Raw genomic sequence first — 24,983 nt, forward strand, 5'->3', positions numbered from 1 at the left:
CGGGAGCGAAATACAAAAACGCTAGTGCGCTTAGATTTAGGTGCACATTAAAGAACACCACGGCGTCAAAATTGATCCAGAGTTCAACACTACGGCGTGCCTCACAATCCAATTGTGGTTTTGGCACGTTTCTGCCGACACTTCTGCCACGATGAAATGTGCCATGTGAGACATTGATATTGTTAAACCCTCTCGTGGGTTATGAACAATGGCACACAACACCTCAAGCAAACACTTCTCCTTGTGTATTCTGTGTACTACACAGACAAACAACAGTGGTGCATGCAAGGTAACGTTTAACATCAACTCACCACTCTCGTAGTGGACTAAACATTGAAGAAATGAGACATTTACCATCTACATCATTGCTAGTTATTGTTAATCAAAGCAAACAGCACAGAAAGCTTCGATTACGTCAATTCCCACAGTGCGTGGGATCCACGTAATCTTTTTTTCATTGTAAATCAACTGCACTATTGTCAGCACCTTTTTTGTTTCTCCAGGATCAGCCAAAGCAGCCACTGCCAGGCACTTTGGACCAGGCTGGCTTTGCACGCTCTGGATCGGCCAGCCCCCACCCTTCTTCGAGTCCACTGGCCACACGGAGGGCAGGGTCACTGCGTACTGGATCCGTTGGCCGGGCCGGTGGCCGCCATTTAAGCAGCAGCTCACATGGGCGCTATCACCAGCGCAGCAGCTCTCTGCACTCAGAATCTAGCAGTGCTGCCTGTCTCCTGAATGGAATCAATGGCTGCACCTGCTCTCCACTTGGTTCAGGCAGCCCGCCGGCGGCCTGCCCCAGATGTCAGGCTGCAGACGATGCCGGCAGCTCAAAGCAGCCTGCAGCAGACTCTCTTTTCAAGCGCGCACAGGAGGAGGTTTGCGGAATGGTGCTACGGCTCGAAAACGCCCTCAAGGCTGGGGACGCTCGAGGCGATGTTGCTACCTCAGCTAGCGACAGGCACGCCAGGGAGGCCCTGCTTGCCAAGTCGCGTCAGTTTGTGACTGCTTCCAAGGTGTTTGTGCGCAGTGCAAGCGAGAACTCTGAGCAAGTGACCGCGCAGCTGGCCGCGTGTATGTCGCTACTGGATAGCATGTGTGCAGCTGCTGAGCAGCTGGCCCTCTCCGGCCCAGCCTGGGCGTCCCTGGTCGAACAAGTCAAAGCAGTGGCGGTGGCATACGCACGTGCCACCGGGGCGGTCGATGGTGCCACTGTGGGTTCACTCATGCACCAAGCAACAGACCTGGCCTCAACACTGACAGCACTCATGCGGACTCTTCGCTCACTGGACAGCTCCTAATGTGGCCTCCTTCTTTGTTGTTGCCCTTTCTTTCCCTTGCCTGAGGCTGCTTCCTTTCTCCGCTATCAGCCCACTTGAATGGCCTAGAGCCGTTTTCACGTTGGGGCGTTTCTCACAACTGCATTTACGAGAGCCATAGAATAAGCTGGAAGAAAACGAAAGGTTGAAGAGCAAGAGCTCTAAGCCTGCTAACACGTCTGCATTGGCCAACGCTGCCCCGACGTTTTCCTTTCATGGTGAGGAAACGTTGCAACAGTGGTGCTAGCACATCCTGCTTTAAGCTTTCTTTTTCTCTCACATGGCCCATAGGGACCAAAATATAGTCCATCAATCAGCTCATTTTGGTCTTCTGGTGCAAGCAGATCTCGCTTGGGCAGATAAAGTGTGCCTCCATACAAGGTGCGCCGTGTTTCATAAAAAATAGTCAGTAGGCTTTACAGGAACAAGGTGCAACTGTGGGTCACAGTGCTCAGGAATGTCATACAGGACGCTGTGCACATTTGTGAGCCCTATGATTGGCATTGTTGGTGAGCACACAGACTGTATATGGCTTGTTCCCAACACCAAGTTGTTCTTATTTTGGCAGCCATCGTGTATTTTTTAATGAGGAGTGAACGCAAATTCCCCACCAAGCTTTTGCAGTACTGTTGTAAGCGTCCTCTAAATGGAAGTGGGTTGGTGTTCAGCTTAGACTGAAGCCATCAAGGAGTCCCACAATTCACAACTTGCAAAATAAATAGTTTCTTCAATGCTGTGAGATCGGTAAGCATTCAAATCCATGGGCCAAATTCTGTGCATGATGCAGTTTTAACAGAGCCATGCAGTAGTGTTCGGATGATATCAGCATGCGTAAATTCTTGAGGCTGTACTAAAAGTCATTTTCAAGGGCTAGATATTCCCTATTGGTTGGAGCTGTGAAACTGGGTGTTAGCTTAGTAATCATTCAGCAGGCAGGTAACCATCCCCTTAATTTTTATATCATATATTTAACGGAGGGAAATACAGTACAAGCTAACACCTCACACACCGTTGGCGTAAAACGTAAGCTTCATGCAATATCCATTCACACTACCACTTAATACAGTACTTGAGAGCTTTTCCACTTTTCAATATGCCGTAATGTATTTGTTGAGTGCATCAGGAATAAAAGAGGTGTTGTCTTCATGTTGAGGATGCTAAAGCATTTACCATCTCGTAAACCACAAACGCTTCCGCGTTGGTTTATTAACAGTTACTTTTGTAGACCACTGCACACATATTCCAACGGTACTTTCAATGCCCTAAATTGGAATCTGGTGCATTCATTTCGGCTGACACCTTGCACGTTCTGCAAGCACCACCAGAAGCATTGAAACATCGACGAATGTTCTGCTTTGCAGTGAGGCGCAATGCTTGATGTTGCACTATGTAAACGTGAAATTACTGTTGAAAACTTCATAGTATACAGCCCTCAGACATCTTCCGATCGCTGCTGCAGCTCTAAAATCTGTGCACTTTAAAGCCTGTAAGCTTTCCATTTGTCAGCATGGTAACACGACAATTGTTGGCCGACGTGTGCTGCTGTCTGTTGCACATGCCGTTGTTCTTTTTCCTTTTTAGTGGCTGTAAATTTGTAGGATTCAGCACAGGACTACAACATAGGGAGATCATGAAAGGGAACCCTAAATGATACTCAAGCTTCTTTCTTTTTTTATTTTTCACGAGCATATTAAGAATGGGATGTCCAAGCTTTTTTTGTTTGACTGTCCACTATCTCACAGAGTTGCCTTGAAAAACGTGTCAGCCGACACACATTCATACACGTGTACGATATGTATCTCTTGAGTGTTGCAGATATAGAAAATAGGGCTGTCAACCTCGTACAAAGATTTTCCAACATGTCTGCAGCCATGGTGGTCACAAGATAAAAGAAAAAGCGTCTCAGCAATGCCATTTCTTGAGAAAGCTTTTATAGAAAAAGGAAGTGCATGCAGGTGGACAATTTAAGTTCCGACGGCCTGCATCTCAGTTGGTTTCATTAAGCAATCAAAGCTTCCACTCTGCTGCCGATATGTCAATTAAGCACTAGCTTGTTCAGTTCTTTGAACTCTATGGAGGCATGTACATTCAACAGAGCGAAATAATGAACCAGAGCAAGCGTCCAAACGTTCTAAGCAGCCAAGAGTTGAATAGTACTGCAAGTCGAATGGCTGATCACACACCCTTGGTGAATGTTTAATCACTTAATTCTGGAACTGCTGGAATAGGCTTACAAGGTTGGGCTCAAGGCAAGAACTGTTGTCGAGCGGTAAAGGAAAAATGGCAATTTGGTGAAACACGTGGGCAAAGAGCTCATATGAGCATGCACATTTTCTTCCAACATATTTCACAAATTTTCTATCTTTTGCTCAAGCCCTTGCTCCCAATCATGGAGCTTGCAATGCCACTATTCTTATGGCTGTATGAATGTGGTCCAATATTATCTGACAATATTAAAAGAAACTAAAGTTCTGTAACGTATAACAAAATCACGCAAACTTTTGGTTGAGGCACAGAAAACATCATAGGTACTAACAAACAAACCCTCAAGCAGCATCCTGGGCACTTTTTACTGCTTATCTCGTGTGCATCATGGCTGACATTGAAAAAAAAAAAAAATACCTTACTAGATGTTCTTTTTTTCTTTTCACAAAAAGAGTGCTCGCGATAAAACAAATAGTTCTGCTGATATACCTTCTCAGTGGAATGTATTGTTGAATGCCCAAGTTTTACGTTTGTGCCAGAATTTCTATATATATTTGTTGTTACGGTAGTTCAGCTGGCTCATCTTCAAGAAAACTTGTTATAACAGAGCATTTAAACGGCATATTGCACGGCAAATGGAAGAGGAGTTCTTCCTGCGTGTTATACACTCGTTTTGTTTCTTTTGTTGTGGTGCAATTTTTCTGACGTGCAATTTTAAACGTGGACCGATGCTCGTGCTTTTAAGGGGAGTTTTCGTGCAAGGCCAGCAATACATGACACCATCACAGAATCTCAAGAGTTGGAAAAAAGAATATAGGAGCACCGATAATTCCACATTCTCATTAAGCTCGGTTGGTGTGGGGGTTGTAGCAATAAAGCACATTATCAAGAGCTGGCTGGTCATTGCAGTGCTGCATTAAGAATGATTCACAGTATATCTCATAAATACAGAGAGAGAGAGAGAGATGTTGCTGTTGTAATAAGATGTATTTTTCTCTTGTGTAGTTATATGTTTGTTAAAAAGCTGTCATTTGCATGTACCAGATAAGATGAACAAAATAAGCCCAGGGCCCTTGCATCGTTATGTGCAAGGACCATGACACCAGCATTTTTTTAACAACGTTGTTGAATGGAAGTTGCTCATGTCAATCCCACATGTACAATAACAAAAAAAAAAAAAAAGAAAAATAGGAGCTGGGACAAACACACACACATACAAAAAAAATGTGACACACATGGAAGACACATTCAGCTTTTTATTTCAATAATAAAGACTTTTAAAAACAAAGATGGCTCTCTTGGAGTGTGGTAACTTATGCCATGTTCGACTGGTAATTTCGGAGCCACCTGGCAAAGCTCTAATGGCTGTGTATGATGGCAAACAAGTGGCTTGACATGGTGATAATGAAGCCCAATTACACGGTATTCGACTTACTTGCTCTCAATTTTTTAAAAAAATCAAGGCTGTTTTACTCAACCTTAGCAGTACTGCCAGAGTGCTCTCAAAATGACCAGTCAAATATGCCATTAATATATAGCAAGATAATTGGGAATGTCCAGCAATCTGCTGGGGGAAAAAAAAAGCAATAAAAATAAGAGTGGCGAAAGGCACACAATTTTTCAGAGCCCAACAAGTGCAGAATATTGAGGCCACTGGACGGAGGGTGCAGCGGTGGCCACACTGCATGTCGAAGAGGCATGTCGACTAGGAGACAAAGCAGCTCTTGTTGGACTTTTGCTGTGAAAGAGTGGATAAAAAGAAAGGGAGTAAAGTTTAATTTGGGTGCACTGTACAATCAAATGGTCAGCTTGTTAGTTTTAGGCCAATAATAAGGCATATTTACATGAGTGCAACAGCTGTGCATCATGTCATCTTTCAAGCATAGCCCATCAATACCCCAGGCACAGGTCACCAGTGAGAAATGATGTCCATCCATGAATTAATGTCACCTAAGTGAGAATGCAGCAAAAGAGGTCACCTACAACAAACAAGGTCTAAAACTAGAATCTGGGGTTTTGCTTGTGGGGGACACCGGATTGCAGGCTACGGATTTCAACCATAGCCGGGAATCAAGCCTGTGACCGCTTGCTTGGCAGCACAATAGCCACCGTAACAGCGTAAAAACAAGGCACTGAATTTAATACAATACAGTAAAACCTCGTTAATTCGAACTCGGTTTATTCGAAATCCCGCATAATTCGAAGGTTTTCGGCGGTCCCAACAGTTTGCATGCAAATTTTGCCGGATAATTTTAACAGCCAGCGAGCCCATATCCGGATAATATGTCAGTTTAAACCATGGCATCCATGATCCACAACAAAAAAATTAGTGTGCCAGTCTTTGAGGCCAGTACAGTTGCTGGAGTGGCAGCCAGGTGGCACTTAAAATCAACCTTGTTTCCGGTGAACGTTGTGCGCAGTTTTGTGGAGTGTAGCGGCAGTAACAGTGAATTGCTGCGCGCTGTAAGCAGACTGGAGTACGCAGCCTACGGTGCGGCTAACTACCACGCCAAGCAGTCACGCATCGACGACTACCGTATTTACACGATTGTAAGTCGACCATTTCTTTTTTTTCATTTGAAAATCTGAAGTGGGGGGTCGACTTACAATCGAAACCAAAACATGGCACCGCCAAAAAAGTGAAACCAACGGGAGCTACAACGTAGTTAGAATTTTATGTTTGCTCTATGGCCCTACCCATAGCTTTTCGCTATCCCGCATGTTTGTTCGCTTTTCGGAAGGGTTTTTCAACATTTTTGAGAGTTTTACAGTGCACACAACACTCATGAGGGGGTGCCGATAGTTGATGGAAGTGCCGCAGTTCTATGGCGGCGCTTGTGGGGAGCATCGGTAGTTCATAGAAGAGCAGACACCACTCACGGGTTTCTCTTTGCCTGTTGCGCTTAGCTATCTCTACAGACGTCTGACTCTGGAGTTTTGCAAGACGCGTAGCGCCACTTGCCGGTGCAAAGAGGCAGTAATTGAGTAGTGCAAAGCCCGACTCCCCTGCTAAGTTGCCTATGCAGCTAGCGACTGCGAAACAACGATTTAACTAGATTTTGGTCCATATAGCGAGTGTTTTGCACATTTAACACCCAGACAGAGAGCTATGAATTTCTTCGCTAGTGGGATGCGCCGCCGAACTGCCATAAAGCCCTTGCTGGCTCACTTGTCAGACTGATGACGAAAACGACGACAACCGCTCCGCGCGCTACGAAGAAACGCCGCAATCGACGCTACTGTTGCGTTGTAAATTGCCATGAACGTGAAGGACAGAATAACAACGTTCAGTTTTACCAATTTCCATCGTGATCGTATGAAGGGGAAAGGCGAGAGCGCTGGATACGGGCTGTTCAACCTGTTGGGTAATCGAATCACTTGCATTCCCCACAACACAGCAGCTCGCATGAGAAAGTGCAACAATTTTGTTCTGCTGTAAGTGTGTTGCGTAGCCCTGACGGAGGACCGCGGTAACCAAGCGAAAGCTCGAGAATCTGCAGCCGCCACTTCGTTGGTAACAGAAAGATCAATGTTGCGAACCATCCTGCGTAGGTGCCATCGATATTTCCACCTTTTAACAGGCGTCTGCCTCCGCTTGACTCAACAAGTGGAACAGAGAGATTTCGCAGGTCAGTTTAACCAAACGTTTTGGCTCGTTTATGAATTAAAAATCCTGTTCTAGAGCATCCTTGTATCCCAAGCTCATTTCTAGTTTCGGTATTTTGTATGTCATGCGCCGATACAACAAGCACGTTTCGCAATGTGCTGAGCCTGCATTTTTCAAATGTGATTAATAAAGTTGCCGTAGGAGCACTGGATGAGTAATTGCGAAGTAAGGCACGTGTGTAACGAAAAAAGTGTTGCGTTTATTTACATTTATTTGTGCACGCTTGTTGCTCGAAACGTCTTCGAAAAGTTCAAAGCTACTGAGCGAGGCTGTAGCTCCTGCGAGAAAGAAAGGTGCGGCGCGTAGGCACTGTAGGAAGCTTACTTTCATTATGCTTGCATTGTTTGCTGCCTTAGAAAACGTTTTCTGTTTGCTGCCCTGAAAAAGGCTATGGAAGGATTTACTCTCGGTAAATAATCGCGAGGAAAAACATTACGATACAATTCATAAAGATATAGGAGATACTTATGTCTTGTGTTCAGGACATTTTCAAGACTTCTTTTATATTGTACACATACTTCGGCCTGCTGAGCTTCCTTCCTTTCTGAAGCGTGGATGGGCAAAAAAAGCTTTCCAGATCCTTGATTTTTAGGAAACTGTGCCTCAACACAACCGAAAGAGAAGGGTCCATTCTGGACTATGCACCCTTGCTTGCGGACAGCTCTTTTTGCACTACTCACTTCGTGCCAAGTCTGCCCCGCTGGTGACGGGTTTTTCTGCGGCCCCGCCTGGGCAGAGTCTGAAGTCTATAGTTTGACGAAAGGCATTGGTTTGACGCGTTCCGCTTGACTGCCGGCTACGTGCTACTTCTATGCTTCCTCAGTCATCATTAGTGCTCCAGGCCCACTAATCATTCGGCACTCGTTCACAGCAGCATTCAAGAGGGCTGCCATCCTTTACGCCGAAGAAACAAATCACTGTGCAGTGGGCCGCAAGTTCGATGTTTCTGAACGGGTGGTGCGAGAGTGGAGACTGCAGCGAAGCGAAATTTTCACCTGTGACGGCAAGTGAGGAATTTCCCACGTGCCGAAGTCTGGACGCTTTCTGAAGCTGTAGGCTAAGCTTGTGGCGTACGTCGCTGAAATGCGCAATCGGTCCCTGCCAGTGAAGTGCGACATGGTCATGAAACAAGCCCGGATCTTCACCTTTTAAGGACCTGCTCCGCTGTGAGTACGAGTGGCTGGCGGCAGAAGACCGTGAAATTACGCCAACCGGACCTGTCAAAAGAGCCTCCCTGACGGCTGTGTGTGGTTGGGTGCATTCGGCATGGGCTTCTGTTCCACAAGATGTCGTGGTGCGGTCGTTTGCCAAATGTGAAATTTTGCGGGACAACGACGCGCTGTGGGACCGTAGCAACGATGACGATGGCAGCACTAGTGAAGATGAGTAGTCCAGTGACCATGTCAGCTACTAATAAATTTTCGTTATCAAATGCGCCCTTAAGTATGCTCCCTCTCTCTCTTTTTTTTTTCCTGTCACATGATATGGGGGGGAGGTCGACTTACATTCGAGTCGCCCCACAATAGTGTAAATACGGTACTTCAAGTGACCGTTCTTCAGGCGAAATAAAGGTGCAGTGTTGATACAGCCACATTTCGTACGTTTATTTCTCGTTTTTCTTCCATTTTTGATAATTCGAAAACCCGGTTAATCCGATGAGTTTTCACGGTCCGACGGACTTCGAATTAACAACGTTCTACTGTATTTATTTAAAGCTTAAAAGGGCCCCTCACACTGTCACATTGCAGACACGACTACATAGTCGCCGGGGCACAACTACGTCACCACCCGGCTTGGAGTGCGGCGGCCGCGACGAGAAGGAAAAACGGCGTTTGGTTTGACATTTCAGATCTTTCTGGGGCGCGTAGCGATGTAATCCTTTGCAGACACGATCGTTAGCGCGCATTGTATACTCTGCGCTTGTCAGCTTAATATGGCCAGACCTCGTGAGGAGCCCTTTAACAAGGCCCTGGAACACTCCTGAGAAAGGCTGTTGGGCAGCACCAAAAAAAAAATTATGGGGTTTTACGTGCCAAAACCACTTTCTGATTATGAGGCACGCCGTAGTGGAGGACTCCGGAAATTTCGACCACCTGGGGCTCATTAACGTGCACCTAAATCTAAGTACACGGGTGTTTTCACATTTCGCCCCCATCGAAATGCGGCCGCCGTGGCCGGGATTCGATCCCGGGACCTTGTGCTCAGCAGCCTAACACCATAGCCGCTGAGCAACCACGGCGGGGTGGGCAGCACCAATAGCAGCATCACGATGCGGTGATTACGTGCATTTCATGCAATGGAAGTGTCGTCAATGAGTGCACTATTAATCGGTGGTTCAAGGCGTAATGTGCAATTTACGTTCGCATGATGTTGCGAACACTACGGGAAAAAGAAAAAAAAGCTACAGCATTATGATTTACAACCATTTTATGTATCGCCCGATTATCACACAGCCACCGGCGAGGTGTTTCAACTATGGCAATGACACATTGGATGCCTCTCCAAAGCTGCATTCACCCAATAAAAAGGTTTATTCTTTCTCTCGACATGCCACGCACATGGTGCGCCAATGGCCGCTTCGCAGCAGCTGTTGTGGCCGTAGGAGTGACGCCATGGCCTCCGAGATTGGAGGCCCTTGGCGACAAATCACAAAAGCCATGGGAACACCATCAACATGCTGAGCAGTCTTGACAACCATGGTGTGCCAATTTCCTTTATTTAAGATCAATGCTCTGCAGCTATTGGGTAGCATTCCACAACGTCAACAGTAAGTGAAATGCTGCATCCAGAGCTGCAAAAATTCTAGTTCAGGGTTATTCTGATTGTGTTTGTACAGTACAGTAAGCCCTTGTTAACTCGGAAGTTGTACTTACCAGGGAAAAATTCGACATAAGCAAAATCATGAAAATGGAATCCCTCTGGCCATGTAAATACCACATGTAGCCTTTCCAATATACCAGTTTTACATTTTTGGGCATTTTCGCTTACATCGGCACCGGAAATGTCGGCATCTACTGGCCACATTATTGGCACAGAGTTCCAGACAATTTCACGTGGAAAACTGAAACTATGGAAGAGCACAATTGTCATGTCTTCAGCAAACACTCACGAGTGACGCAGCATTTACGCCTTATCATCACACAAGCATGAAGCGAGCATCGTCACGAAGCCACAATCTGGCTGAAACGCTGTGGGATCGCATGCTGGCTTCTTTTGGGCGCAGCATGTGGGCTCATCCAGAATCACGTGACCACATCTGATCAAAAATGCTAAACATCTTGCCCAAGGTCATAATTAATACACTGTGATCACACTGCACACTGATGCATCACTGACAGTGTCCTAAATTAGAGGACAAAAAAAAAGCTTCCAGCTCACCGCATGCCACAACAAAGTGGCAGCAAGTAGGCCTTGCCAGTTTGTGCGAGTGGTGATAGAAAGAAGGGGAAAAGATAAGCAGGCATCTGGCTAGGTTAGCAAGCTGCCGCCAGGTAAAAAGAGAGTGCAAGCGACGCTGCCCGTTGCCTTTCTTTCTGGTATTTTCGAAATCCGAGATTTCGAGATATCCGGAGTCTGGCACAAAAGCTTTTCGACATAAGAGGCGAAAAACACAAATTTAAACCATGGCCGGAACGAAATTTCAACTTACCCGATGTTTCGAAATATCCGAGTTCAAGTTAACGAGAGCTTACTGTATGTCGGAAGATTCTGCGACCAATGACTGTGATTTGCATGCATTAATTGCCATAATTTATTTTGCCATTAGTTTCTTGACATGCTAGGAAAATGCCTAGAGCAAAAGTGGTGGCCTTAAAAATTGTTGCAGGGCCCTCTTTTACAACATAGTATAGGATACGCAAAAAAAAAATTCTAAGATGAAAACCAAGACAGGCAACATGACTATTTCTGTTATGGTTGTCCTGCTATTTGTTTTTTGTTTTTTTCCTTTGTATATATTGTTACCCTTTCAGAAAGGCTTTTAATAAATATCAGTTTGAAGTAGGCACCTTATTTGCTGTACTTGCCATTCTCAAAAACTAAAATTTTTAGCATTAAATTTTACCCTTAAGCAAAACAGCTCATTTCTGACATGCTTACCCTTGATGTCCTTCTCCGCCGTCCATGTTCGTCAGTGCTGCAACAAAGCACGATAGTGATAAATTAGCATAAATTACAAATGTAACACTGTTCAAAACACTTCCTGCCAAAAATTATATGCTTTGGATTGCATTTCTGGCACTGAAGTAAAAAAAACTATTACTGGTAGATATGCTCACAAGAACATGAAAACATCTTTATTGTAAGAAAAATGCCACACGCAGAATTCATGGTATATGCTTGACTAGAAGGTCCACGAAAAAATATATATCAACGGTAGAAGTGGCACAGAAACATTATGCCCCAATCGTATAATTGAATTTTGCCACAAGGCATATAGTCAAGTCAGTCGTGGCATACCAAATTAAAATTTGGGCATGCATGTAAATACTGCATTCCATAAGCTGGAGGATTAACTCATGCTGCCCCACGATGAAATTACAACAGCTAAGTCCAAGCTTGCATGCCTCTTTCATTTCAACTTCTGCAGTTAGGTGAAAAAGAAAGTGTAACAGGGAGCGACACGCTTACAGATGACACGCACGCAAGAAAAAACTACCATTTGTGCCTTTTCCTTGCCTTCAAGCCCCATGAGAGGAAAAAAGTTTTCCTCTACAGTGTAATCAGTCGTGCCACTAGTGCCTAGGGTCACAATCACGTGAACCCAACAGGCAACAAAACCAAGAAAAGCACAGAGTGAATTACTTGTTTTTAATTGAAATGTAAAAATAATAAGGTATAAGGAAATGAAAGTGGAGAAAAAGGCTACTTGCTGCAGGTGGGATTTGAACCCACTTCTTCACATTACACATTCGATGCTCTTACTGATTAACTACTGCGACGCTATTTTTGCATCCACTTTCTTGTGTGCTGTATCAGCACTATATCCAGACCTGGGAGCGTTGGTCAGCACCACAACTCGTGGCCATGGCACCAGATGTGAAACGTCCCTTCTACCGAAGGCATCGCAATGAACTATCTTTTCTGCATTTCCATTAAAACAAGTACTTTACCGTATGCTTTCCTTGGTTTCACATGGTAGCAAAACAGGCCCCTCAGTTCCTCTTTCCGTTCATTAAATAGCAAGGGTCTCAACTACAGCAGCTTTGATGCTGTTAGGTTTCATTCACGTTCATTAGCTAGTTGCCTTCTCCTAAGTTCACATACATGATGTCTGCTGTAGAAAGGATTGTCTATATCTGCCACCATAACTGAATTGTGGCACTGACTAACACTACCAGGTCTAGTCTAGCACACATATAATACACAAGAAATGCATCACATGCATAATGCAAAGATGTGGGTTGAGATCCCACCTGCAGCAAGTTCTTTTCCATACACTTTCTTTCCATTTATTTATGATTTCCACATTTCAACGAAAACAAGTAATTCACCCTATTCTTGCTTTGGTTTCTTTGTCTGTTGGCTTCATAAGATTGTGACAAACAAAAATCGGGCCCCTTGGTTCCCCGACTTCTCATTCATGGCTTCTGGGGTGGAACACCCGGGCTCACCTGTGGCCCTGAAGTTCTGCTTCATACAGAGACTGCTGCAGAGCCCATGCCAAGGCTTCATCTTCTGTCTGCAGGTGAGACACACTAGCTCGCTGGCTTTGTGCTCCGCACGTAGACGCTGCGGCCACTCGTTTGACCACAGGGCTGGAGGCTTTCTGCTGAAGTCTGGCCACTGCGGCAGCACTATGGGGCAGAAGAAAAGCGTGCGGTTTTGGGGATGGTCATCCGAGCAGTACTGTACCTGAAGCAGAGTTGCCTTGAGCTGAACGAAAACCATGGGAGAGCTGCTCATTAGTGGGACACCAGAGAAAAATGCTAAATCAGTTATGACTGGTGAAGTTTTTGCTTTAAACTCACTCATCTGACAGACAGGAAAGGGGCGATTGCTAGTGGAGAAAACAAAGGTCAAACTTTCCTTTTTTGAAATGTGCAAGAACCTTGGTGCCAGTACGTTAGTGTTACATCATGGGTCTCGAAAGTATTGCGACAGCTAGGCTACTACAAAAGCACAGCTTACTAATACAGCTTAGCTTAATTTTCTTTGGTGTCCATTTAAAGGGCCCTAAATAGAAATTTAAGCTTACACTAAAATGCACATTACCATTCAGGGATACCAATTTCTGCCAATGGAGACTTGGCAAGCTAGAAACAATGCAAAAACATAAGCATGGCGATTCCACCTCGAAATTCCTATGCCTGCCTTTCGTGATCTCACAGATTTTTATAGTCTGCTTGGCTTTGGTTATTTGCTTGGCAATAAAAATTACATTGAAATGTATGCAAGGCTAAAGTTGGTGGCCTTTGGAAACATTTACTGCATGAAAATGGCCAAAATGTTAAAGCGTGGTGAAATCCATGTCATGCCGACATCAAAACCATCATAGGCACCGAAGTTGGGGTACCAAATTCAAGAATGAAAGTTTGTTGCTCATGTTATCTTAATTGCCTTTCAGGCCAATTCAAGCCAAGTAATTAACCCTTTCTGCCAAACAAGAACAAACTTGGGAGACTTTATCCGTCTAATCTGGTTCTCAGTTTCTTCTTTAGTGTCCACTTACTAGTGAAAATACCTCACTAGTCAAGGTGGTTTATTGTCCAATTCCCAGTTTGTGCAGCTGGTTTTTAATGCTGGTTTCAAATCATTTCAACCTGTTAAAGATAGTGATTGGACAGTAAACCAGTGTAACACATCCATCTGGGAGCACACCTTTGACAGCCCAAATCACTGAAGCAGTGAAGACAAAAATGTCACCAAAAGAGCGATGGCCACGACAACATTCCTCATTTATTTGAGTCGGCAACATGTTGGATGCTCATGTGAGACTAGAGGCAAGGGCTGACCATATCTAGACTGTTACACTGTCCTCACAGAAACATTGCAACATTTTTTTATCTCTATGAATTAGGTGAACTAGTTGGGAAGAAAATTGTGAATGAAGGAGCCGCCTTGCACCAGTTATCTCATAGGTTCTGCTTTGCAAGGGAATTACTAGCTGCTGAAAGTTAAAAGGCCACAGAGGAGGTACCACACTCCACAGAAAAATCCAACAGAACCAAGCAATCTGTGTACAGGTGGTGCTCAAAACATGATGACTATCGCATTTTTCCAGCGCCTGTAGCACAAAAGAAGCGTGGCCTTCAAGGTTTGTTTCCCTTGCCATCACAGAACACAGACATCACCTATTCTTTCATGCTGAAATTCAAATTAACCAATACTTTGATCATCATAATAAGAACATGTTATGTAACGGGAGCTGACCACACTCTCACTGGCTGCACCAATCCTGCCCTATGTTTGTGTTCTTTATTCTTTTCGCTTTCAAATGCAACTATTCTTGGCAATCGACCTTGACTAGCCAAAGTCACGTGCCAGTCTTTCACACTGATTAGTTGATCATTTCAGTGAACCAAGGGAACAAGGAAATGGAATTACTCTACCACAACTCTGCAGGCCATCTTAGAAGAAAATTATTAAACCTGCGAGCCTGTCAACCTTAAAATTCAGTAAGAAATCCTGCAGATGTGAGAAGAAATAGCATGCACTTCTTTTTGTCTATTTGCCCTTCTTGCGAGATATGAACATGCTTCATTAAAGATAATTAGCATCCCTGTATATGGGGTGAGCCATGCACAGGAATGCTAATGATAACCTCTAGTACCCATCATGAATGTCATGGAGTGTTAGGCAGAGGAAGAGGGGTAAAAGAAAGGAGGTTAGACAGCCGTTCTGGGGCCATGACGCAGGCATTGTAAAGCACCTTGCACATTCATAAGAGGGCTGGCATAGGCACTATCCCAATTTCATTTTTGGATGCATTTTTTTGGCAAGCTTGCGTTGCCTCATCTTCCAATACCTTGAAAACTATTTTGTAGAACTGATTTTATAGCATAGAAAAGAGCAGACAACAACCAAGATAAAGAATTCCAAAACATTTAGGCCTCACACCGGCATTTTGTTCACAATCTCCTGTGTTCTCTTCAAAAATGTGACGTTTCTTTAAAATAACTTATTCTGTTTTGTCGGCATCTGCTCCGTTTCTTTCATGATACTTCCCAACCAGACGAGATTTCATCAGACTCAACTCCATCAACAGAATGTATCTTTCGTATAACTTGACATAACATTCGTAAAATCACAGAATGAGACCAAATTATAAGCTCTACAGGAAATTTGGATAGGTTGGCAGATATGCCAAGAAGATCAAAGCAAAGCATTGGTGCCACCTTTAACAATTAAAGCTGTTTCCAAGTCTGGATTTGAGATATGCAAAAAGTAATCGTGCGAACAGTCACAGAGACAAGCCATAAAATAAGTAGCTGCTGTGACAAATGGGCTGCCACATCTGAAGTGAAGTGAAGTTGTGGCCGAGTCAGGTATGAGTGAATAACGGCAGACCCAATAATCCTTACGCGATGGCAACAGATTCTTCGGAAAGTCAGCATCCAAGAAGAAAGCAAGGAGCGAGCTCTGTCAATTCTGAAACAAAGGCATAGTGCAGCCAACCTTTCACTGTGAGAGAGACAATAAAGAAAAGTGGACAGGCATATCATAAGTTGCCCTGACATGTCAGTTGCTCTTCTAAGCTCTTCAGAGCGAACAATAACCATTGTTTTGTTGATTTGGAGACACACTGTCTCACTGCCCACTCCTGCTTAGGGCCTTGAAGTAAAGCCCATGGAGAAGACCTTGTAAAATAAAGATTACACAAGGGAAAGTATTTACGCAAGTATATGCTGCTGCATTCTGTAGCTGTTTTTTTTTTTTTTTTCTACCGTGGAATAGGAATATTATTAAAGCAGCACCACATGCAAACAACTTTACCAAATCAACATTCAGTATTTGTTCAAATACAGGCAGGGGGCATAGTTAAATTTATTTTCCAAAAAACAGGTGTGCTCATAACTGTAACCAAACATTACTAGAGTACTAAAGCATAATGCACACTAGTTCAGTGCACAAGACAGACAGACTTACACAGTACCATGTATGTATGCTGCATTTTCTCTCCACAGCCTATTATTGTGTGCACTGCATTGTACTGTAGCAAGACATAGCAACAAGCCCACCTTGCTACGCTAATGACCAAAGACCTATCGTAGCCAACTATGTGTAAGGTCAGCCAGTATCCGGGATGAAAACACGTGTTCATGTTTAGCTTGCACCCAACAAAAGCACTCGCAAGGAAGGGTTAAGTGGCAAGAAGGAAATGTCACCACACCACATCTCCGGCCTTGGAATTGGGCAATAGGGAGAGGCAGAGAAGGGAACAGCAGGATGACAGGAGACAAAGCAATACACAATGAGTGCGAGTGCTGTGTCCAAATCCAATTAGTCGTCTGCCTTGCCATATACGGGTACCAACTTTAAGTGTCACCGCATTAGGTCCTGCCAAAGATGGATCTCTTTTCCCATAGTCCTGCCTAGCAGAATGCTGATTTAGGCACACAACACCTATTTGCTGTGGCCAGAGACATCTTCAGATAGTGAAATAAATACATAATAAAATGTCACAAAACAGAGCATTGGTCTCCATGTTGAAAAGGAAAGTGCATGCATAATACAGCTGGCAGGTCACAGAAAAAAAAAAGTTTTTTTTCTTACCAGCTGCTGTTTAACAACTGTAAAATGTAGTGTTAAAAAAAGAAAAGAAACATTGGCCTAGGTGGCCCATTTTACACACAATGTTAGCAAAGTTTACGCAGCTGACACAATTCTCACAGTATACTGCTTACTTACCCTGAGGGGGACATTCCCTTTCCTGTGCAGTTATGGTCATCTGGAAACCTGTGCTTCAAACAGTGGTTGAGGCTGCAATGTGTGCACTTCAGAGGAATCAGTTCTTTCTGCTTGCAACCCTTCATGGAGCAACGATTGACATATGCCTGCAAGGCGAATGGTCAAGAAAGCCTTTGATTACAAAAAGAAAAAAAAAAGAACAGTAGCAAAGTAATGTGTAAGAAGTTCTAGCAGTAACTGAGTTCCCTCATGCTGTCAGTCACATACTGTGTGGTATAGGAACGGTTTGAACATTTGTCACATAGTCAATTTCAAAGTATTTTGTCACCACTCAGTGGTACCTTTCAGCAATGGATATCAGGAAATGATGTCAGACATCGCATCTTTCATAGAATGCTGAAGTATGTCTCGTTCATTCCTTTTTAGCCTGTGGAAATTCTTGCATGTGCATGCAAGGAAACGCTACAACATTGAACTGTTACACGCGTACCACTTAAAGTAGGCTGACTGGCTTTTGCAGTTAATTTTTCTCTATTTGTGAGGAGGAACTCTTAACTATGAAAATTGCTCATGGCTAAGAGATGTCACACTTGTGGTCGAAGTTTCCGAGAGAAATGATGTGTGGTGCCTACACAAAAGGACAGCAAGCAAGTAAAGGTGAAATTTAATGTCAACACTGACATGTCGATTTCTCAGACCATAAAAGCACCAAGGACACTTGGTCAGGAGTCACTAGCACAGGAACCACAGCTCAAGCAAATACATTTTGGCCTCAGCCCTTTGACTCTATAAACAGGAGCATGTGTGTTAGAAATACGTACCTTGCGCTTTGCTTGTGCCGGATCTGACTGGCAGTCACGGTCAATATGGCTGCTTACAGCTACATCAGGTAGGTCGCCTCGCTTGCTCGGTACTGGGCTATTACAGAGTGGGCACACAGGCACCTGGACATCTTTGCTAAGGCCAACGGTACAGCTGTGATTTTGGTACTGGAAGTGGTCCTTGCTGCAAACGAATTAATCCCAAAAGGCAACGTCACACTTTGCCCAAAAGAACTAAGCTACTGTTCAATTTTAGCACTGTTCTGTAACAAAAGCCTGGTGCAAAGCCCCTGCAGAACCACGAGGCCAAAAAGCAAGCGACGGGTGAGCCAAATCCTACTGTGTGTGCGTGTGTGTGTTTATTTATTTTTTTTTTTTTTTTGGCCATATGCCAAAATGAACTAGGCAGAAAATCAGTGACGCAAGAAAACATCATGCTGACGTTTTAACGAATGCTCTAGAAACCGAGAGAGCTGAACACTTCATGACAACTGCGAACTGTCAAGAACATAATGGTCCAACCAACGCTTGACTACGCACGCGGAATGGCAGCAACGAGCTTCGGTAGGCCTTCGCGCGTAGAACTACAGTCTACAGCGCACCTGAGGTCACCCAGCGAGCACTAATATCGCTTGTTGTTTTTTGCTCGAAACTTACCAGTAAATCTGTCTGCAGGCGTCGCACTTCACTGGCAGAAAATCTGAAAGAAAAAAAAATACGACAGCTACTCAACTAGACTGCAACGAGCTCGCGATAGGGTAAATGCGCAACCTTAGAAACGAAAGCTTGGATACAATACAAAAACAACTTGGCATCGCATCGAAAGTTCGTGCAACTCACGTCCAGCTTGCGACTCCTATTCGCGCACAAACATCAGCTGAGGAACGTATTCACTTACCTAGCCTCTTGCAGGAGCTCTCAGAGCAATGCTGTCCTAACTCTGGGAACTCCATCCTCAATCGTAATGTTTGACACTCGCTGATGCACAAGCACTTTAGCAGACCTTAATGCCACCACTGATCTTCACTCTTGAGAGCGACAGCCTAGTTGCACCACACTGCCTGCGGATCGTACACCTGTTTGCTGTCTCATCGCCCCTCTCCAAGGAGGTTATCGTTCGCCTCGCAAAACTTATCAATGAGTCATACTAGTCATACTGCGAAACTGCACGCATCGCTGCCATTGCGGAAGCGTCCGCAACGTTGGCAGCGTCATGATTGAGCGATTGCAGCGCTGCTATTTAGCGATTTAATCACTGGTCACCAATATGTTCACAATTAGATCACCACAGTCGTTTACGAAAGCATCTAAGTTGAAATAACTTTGCAATGTTATAGGTATATCACAGAACAAATTGCTCAAATAAAATCTTAGTGAGAACGTTTATTGTTAGTGCTGCCATCACGTCACTTAAGGTCGAATGTCATTGCGATCGCTCCTGTGATCCCCATCGCCCCATTAAAAATGTCGGACTCTCCGATGTTACCGAATCCACACGTGTTTCTCGACGTACGAATTGGTGAAGAATTCGGTACGAAAGCTCCCATTTTTCTGTGGCATGAAATTTCTACAGCGCCATGATTGTGTACTCAAGAACCCCTGTCGCAGGCTGTGAACGGGCTGCAAAAAATCAACTTCATGCGAGCATCGTCTGTGGTGTATTTATGTGGGCTTGCCTTCGCGATCTTGACATTGGTGTTATCTCGAACATTGTTCATCGACGCCTACGCACCCTTCACCAGCGGTAGCTCAGCTGTTCACTTCGCTATCTTAGCCAGCGCACGATTGCGATCACGTTGGTTTGTTTACAGCTAGTAGGTGATCGGTAAGAAATGCTGTGTGTAGGTACTACGTTGACTTTTCCTTTTTGTCATTTCAAACTAACGGCTTCTTGCCCAAGTTGAGTTCTTAGTTATGTCAGAAATAGATATGTCTTCGCTGGAACAGAGTGATCGCTCTTCACTTCACGCGCATTGCAAGTTTGCCACCTTGAACATTTTCAAATCCGTGCGCCAGCCACTGTATTGGCGGCGTAATGCTTAGTAAAAGGTTAATCCCATGCTTTGTGTGCTAACATTCGTTTTTTTTTTTTTTTTTTTTCACACAGTTGGGCGCATAGTGATTGAACTTTTCCGGCAAATTCAACCACAGACTACGGAGAACTTTCGAGCCCTGTGCACTGGAGAGAAAGGAGTGGGAGTCAGCAAAGTGCCTCTTTACTACAAGGGATGCAAGTTTCACAAAAGTTAGTGCCATGCGTGATCGTAATGCATGTACCTCTGACCTGTGATATATTGAAGTGCCTTTCACCTATTACTTTCGTCAGTTCTGTGTATGTATTGAGGCTGAAGACACGAACGTAAAATTATCTGCTTTCTTGCGGCTGTTTGCAAAGTACTTGCTTATTTTCAATTCTTTTCCAATTTAATTTGTGTCACTTCTGTTCGCTTTTTAAAGAGCGCTACCTTGTTTGCATACTGTGAGTATTGGGGAATAATGTTCTGTCCAAAAGCTGCGTACTGTGCAGTAATGTTAATTGTAGCAACTGCACACCAAAAAAATTTAACCATGTCAACAAGATTAATTTTAAAGGGAATTCAACTATATTCATAATGGTATACCAAAACAACACTAAGGGGGGGAAACAGACATTGTGGCAAGAACAAGTTAGGTTTATGCCGGTATATTATCACGAATTACCAACTCCCAATTCTGCTCATTGTTGGTCAACCATATTCATGTAATTCAGCTGGTGTGGGGCTAGTTGTGGTGTGCTCCGAACCCGCCTCATACGAGCCAAGTACACTGCTGACGAAAATACAGCTTGCCATCATTGCAACATTAGAGTGAAATCAACACAACATATGATCCTAGAATGCACATTCGTTCAACCTTACATGACGCTCCAGGCACATAAAGGAAATGTGCTGACAATGGCACCTGGGTGATTTCGAAGATTGGAAAGCCATTGAAACTATGAAATGGCAGCCCAAGCATAAGTGGTGCACTTGGAACCAGTTAATTGAGCAGAATAAAATGAAGTGTGCCAAAAGAAGCAGGACATTTTTGACAACTAAATTTTTATTTCCTATTTCAAAGGCCAGATCCAACATTTCCTGCCCCCCCCCCCCCTTTTTTTTTTCTTAGATCTCCCGTTGATGTAACCATGGTGTAACCCTGATGTAACCATGATGATAACTGTCTCATTATAAGAGCAAAGGCCACAGCTGTCATCATGATCACAGCCATTTCTCCCATACCTCCTAAGAGATGCATAAAAATTGCAGTATAGTCCCCCCCCCCTTCTCTCTCTCCATCCCTCTCTTGGAATTTAAGGCAGTCATCCTAATAACAGCAATATGTTTAGAAAATTTTTGAACACAATCTAGATTGAGTCTAGAATACAGTAGTCACATGTTTGCCACATGTATTCTGCTGAAAAGCTTAGAGAGGAATGATTGGCACATGGTGGCCCTGCATATTGAAACAGTTGGCCAGGCTATTCTCAATTTTTTTACTTGTTTCGTCTTTCAAGGGACACTTGTGCTGCCCTGGGTGAGCAGTGGGGCCTCACACTTATACACCACAAATTATTGAGGACTTTTCAGAATCATGGCAAAGAAAAAGGTCTTCTCATTGCATTTGAAAGTTGTATGAATTGGCATGAGATCCATAATATACAAAATCATTAAAAAGCTTCAATGTCAGTGAGTCAACAGCTGGCATCATAGTTCACCAAGTGCTGTACTTTTTGCTATCAGTGCTAGAAAATATACTTGCTGGAGGACGATGAAAAGGAACATAATAATGTGGCATTGTATGAGTTCCTTTGTTCCTGTTTAGAAAACCGCACAAACACGGAACACAATTAAAAGGCATGGGGGGGGAGGACCTAGCGTGAGTGCTAACTAATAATTAAACGTAGATAAAAGGCACACCAAAAAGCTGCGTTTGCAATGAGTTTGTGCACTGAGACATTTTGCCACTCGGTGTCGACTGAGTTCATCAGTGCTGCCACCAGAGAGAGAGCACAGGCATTTGCTTGTAGTTCCTGGCTCTCTATGAAAATGTCAACAAAAAGATGTTACTCAGCTGGCTGTGACTGGCTGCTCAAAACATATATGCTTGTACGAAAGATGCTTGAAAGTAACTTCCATAACACAGTTCCGAAACATTTGACAGAATATGTTGAGCATGAAAGATGTGCCAGTGTTTTAAAGGGAAAGTGAATTGGTATCAGTGCATTCATAAAAGGAAATGTCACTCATTTGCTCCAGCATGTGTCTGTCCAGTGAGTAAGCCATGTAATTTGTTATCATGCAGTTATGCCAAAATTCATGGTACAAGGTGGGGACATCACACATGGAGATGGAAGCGGAGGAGAAAGCATCTATGGCCGCTTTTTCCCAGACGAGGACCTTTCACTAAAAGTAAAGACTTGTTTTTACAAGCCCCTTAAGTCTATGTAATTATTCATTACCACTGCTTACAGCGTTAGACATATGCAGAGTCTTTTGCTGCACTTACATAGCCCTTGTTTCTAAGAAATCTTTCTCGGTTCTTTCACCCTTTGAGTACAGTCAATCTCAGTACAGGAAAGTCATACTTGCAGTGAAAAACTACGAATTTGCGAATTTAGTTAAGTTGGAGTTTCTATGTTACATCTGTAAGAATCACCTCACATGTCTCTGGAAGAGTCCTTGTCAAGAGTATGTTGTCGAGAAGGGCTTATGGTTAAAAACCTGCAAGTGAATCAAGCTGTAAGTGATTCAAGCTGCAGCCCTAGACATTCCTTATTCGACCACTCGTGATCAGGAGCAGTAATTATAGTATCATATGTGTTGGGTTGATATATTGCTAGAAAGCAAAGCTTCAGTGGGGATTGCATGCAGTGCTAGCAGCCACCATTAGATGACACGATGTGTACACATCTGCTTTCATCATTATGGCGAGCTTGCCAACACTTAGCTGCCATTTTGTTTGTTTGCACTTGTGTAGGATCATGGGGCCAAAATCTCTTAACACCAACAATGCCACTTGCTGGCAACATCTGTGCACATGAAAGGATAAGTGCAAATTATGAATTCTGTGTTGAATTGTATCCTTGCTTCCTTTTACTACTTGTCACATAGACACCAGGTACATGCATACAGTGTGCATTAGCTTAACGAAATTAAAACTGCAAAACAAAATTACTTGGCTGAACTGTTAAATCGCTGAAAGAAATACACATTTCTTTCAGTGGAATTAAGGTTGTGAAATGAAAAGAATCGATTGCATTGTGGATTTTGTTAAATGACAGTTCATCTTATTAATCATATCATGAGAAGCCAACAAAGACACTAAGGATAACATAGGGGAAATTACTTGTACCTACTAATTTAATTAAAGAAATCATAAATTAATGGCAATGAAAGTGGATGAAAAAACAACTTGCCGCAGGTGGGGAACGATCTCACATCTTCGCATTACGCGTGCGATGCTCTAATACAATTAATAAAAATCGGGCCCCTCGGTTAACTCCCTTTCTTCTAGTTCATCGTATTGAAGTTCTGTGTGTGTCAGCTGCAGTGGGAAGTTCTTCAGGCAAGCAGAGCTGCACTTTTTGCCTCTTGTCTGCACTATGTCGCCAAAGGGTGCTAAAGGTATGCAGGTCCAAAAAGGCTATAGGATATTGAATCCCTTGAGGAGATGGGCACTGAACACTGTGGCCGTGCCATATTGACAGAAGTTGAGGCATGACATAGAACCGCACTGCACAGAAAACAAATAATCTACATTCTTATTCTGCATTGTGGCAGAATGACAATGAGAAAAGGGTGAATGAAGAAATACATAGTGTACAACCTGCAAATCAGGCTCATTGCCATTGTAACCAGAAGTAACCATGCAGTTGCTTCTTAACATAAATACAATATGTTAATTAGCTCACCCACGTGCTAGACACATAATCGTTCAGGCAGGATTTAACCTGTGAGGTAAACAAATCACTTCTCTACATTAATTATTACTGATTGATATTAAAAAGATGCTGTTTAAGCAAATATGTACAAGGTTCGTACCACACAGTGTGTTTGCTTATAATAACAAGTGCTTTCTAGGCCAGGTGGCTCATATTGAAATGATAAAACAGCATAAGCCTTCTGTATCAATGCAAAGCATAACACTACTTCTTATCTTAATAATAGCTGTGGCAGGGTTTCGAAATGCACGTTTTGTTTTGTTTGTCCAGCGTTTGGCACATTCGGCTCTTGTTTGTCCACTTCTGCAATCCTCGTCGCATATTCTGTGTTTTGAATTTCGAGCCAGAGTTGTGAGCCAGCCACAGTCATCCCATTCTTGTGTACTTGTTCATTCTTTTTCTGTCGAATCACTGCTTTGTGTCTCTGATGCAGCATGACCGTCCAGGACTAGTGGGCATGGCCAACAGTGGGCCGAACACAAACGGCTCGCAGTTTTATATTGTGACCGTGCCCACCCCCCATCTTGATGGCAAGCACGTCATCTTTGGTCAGGTTGTCAAAGGCATGGGTGTGGTCTCTGTGCTGGAGTATGTTCGCACCAACGAAAGTGACGTGCCTGCTGAGGCAAGTACACCTTTGGTATACTATGTTATAATTCTGCTTATGGTCACATGACAGGCTGGATTATTTTTGCAACTATCTTAAATGTTTTACATGTAGAGATGAAAAAGACATCTCATGAGTACCTTTAACCTGTGCCAAGGCTTTCTTTCTCTTAAAGCGAACAATTTTTCCCAATGTTTCTAAGCCACTTTTCGCACAAAAGAAACTGTAGCCTGGCCGAGCACTAGGGCCACTGTTGAGCTTTAGATGCCCCAATGTTTAGGTGTTCTAAAGCTGCAAAGACAAAACGATGAGAACTGTCTCTTTTGATGGGAGGGTCATCTGTTTCATCGCCAGCTTGTTCGTGATAGCCATAGTTGTTGATAATGGCTCCTGAACATAGAACACCACCACATTCTTTAATATTTGTTTTGATTACAAAACTGTGGCTGTGCTAGTGGCTGAAAATGGGCTCTAGCAAGTCAGCTTGCTCTGCCTTGTTACCTTGCTCTGTCAGCTTGACATCATTTGTCTAGCTGTCGATATTATGGGAGAG

The 24,983-nt window shown here is 43.7% G+C and overlaps 3 protein-coding genes across 7 annotated transcripts in view; 2 read left to right on the forward strand and 1 right to left on the reverse strand.

Annotated features, from left to right (window-relative positions):
* LOC126536992 (uncharacterized) overlaps positions 1 to 4,812 on the forward strand; it is a 426,514-nt gene extending 421,702 nt beyond the window's left edge. For all 5 annotated transcript variants that reach the window (XM_055073633.2, XM_055073634.2, XM_050184076.3 and 2 more), the window contains one exon: positions 504 to 4,812. In XM_055073633.2, the coding sequence (XP_054929608.2) occupies positions 504 to 1,301 (798 nt within the window). In that variant the 3' untranslated portion in view covers positions 1,302 to 4,812. The remainder of the gene's footprint in view (positions 1 to 503) is intronic.
* Positions 4,763 to 19,078, reverse strand: LOC126536998 (AN1-type zinc finger protein 2A-like). Its single transcript, XM_050184084.3, has 7 exons — positions 18,760 to 19,078; positions 18,519 to 18,561; positions 17,862 to 18,045; positions 17,041 to 17,186; positions 12,804 to 12,986; positions 11,290 to 11,326; positions 4,763 to 5,262 (listed from the first exon to the last, which is right to left on the reverse strand). Exons 1-7 carry the CDS (start codon positions 18,812 to 18,814, stop codon positions 5,230 to 5,232), a joined length of 681 nt encoding a protein of 226 aa, XP_050040041.1. The 5' UTR covers positions 18,815 to 19,078; the 3' UTR covers positions 4,763 to 5,229.
* Positions 19,079 to 19,286: 208 nt separating this feature from the next.
* Cyp40 (Cyclophilin 40) overlaps positions 19,287 to 24,983 on the forward strand; it is a 34,473-nt gene continuing 28,776 nt past the window's right edge. Inside the window, exons 1-4 of the mRNA XM_050184090.3 lie at positions 19,287 to 19,392; positions 19,969 to 20,106; positions 22,185 to 22,291; positions 24,257 to 24,448. Of these exons, the coding sequence (XP_050040047.3) occupies positions 19,326 to 19,392; positions 19,969 to 20,106; positions 22,185 to 22,291; positions 24,257 to 24,448 (504 nt within the window). The 5' untranslated portion in view covers positions 19,287 to 19,325. The remainder of the gene's footprint in view (positions 19,393 to 19,968; positions 20,107 to 22,184; positions 22,292 to 24,256; positions 24,449 to 24,983) is intronic.

This window comes from Dermacentor andersoni, chromosome 4, assembly GCF_023375885.2.
Source record: "Dermacentor andersoni chromosome 4, qqDerAnde1_hic_scaffold, whole genome shotgun sequence".
Classification (NCBI taxonomy): Eukaryota; Metazoa; Arthropoda; class Arachnida; order Ixodida; family Ixodidae; genus Dermacentor; species Dermacentor andersoni.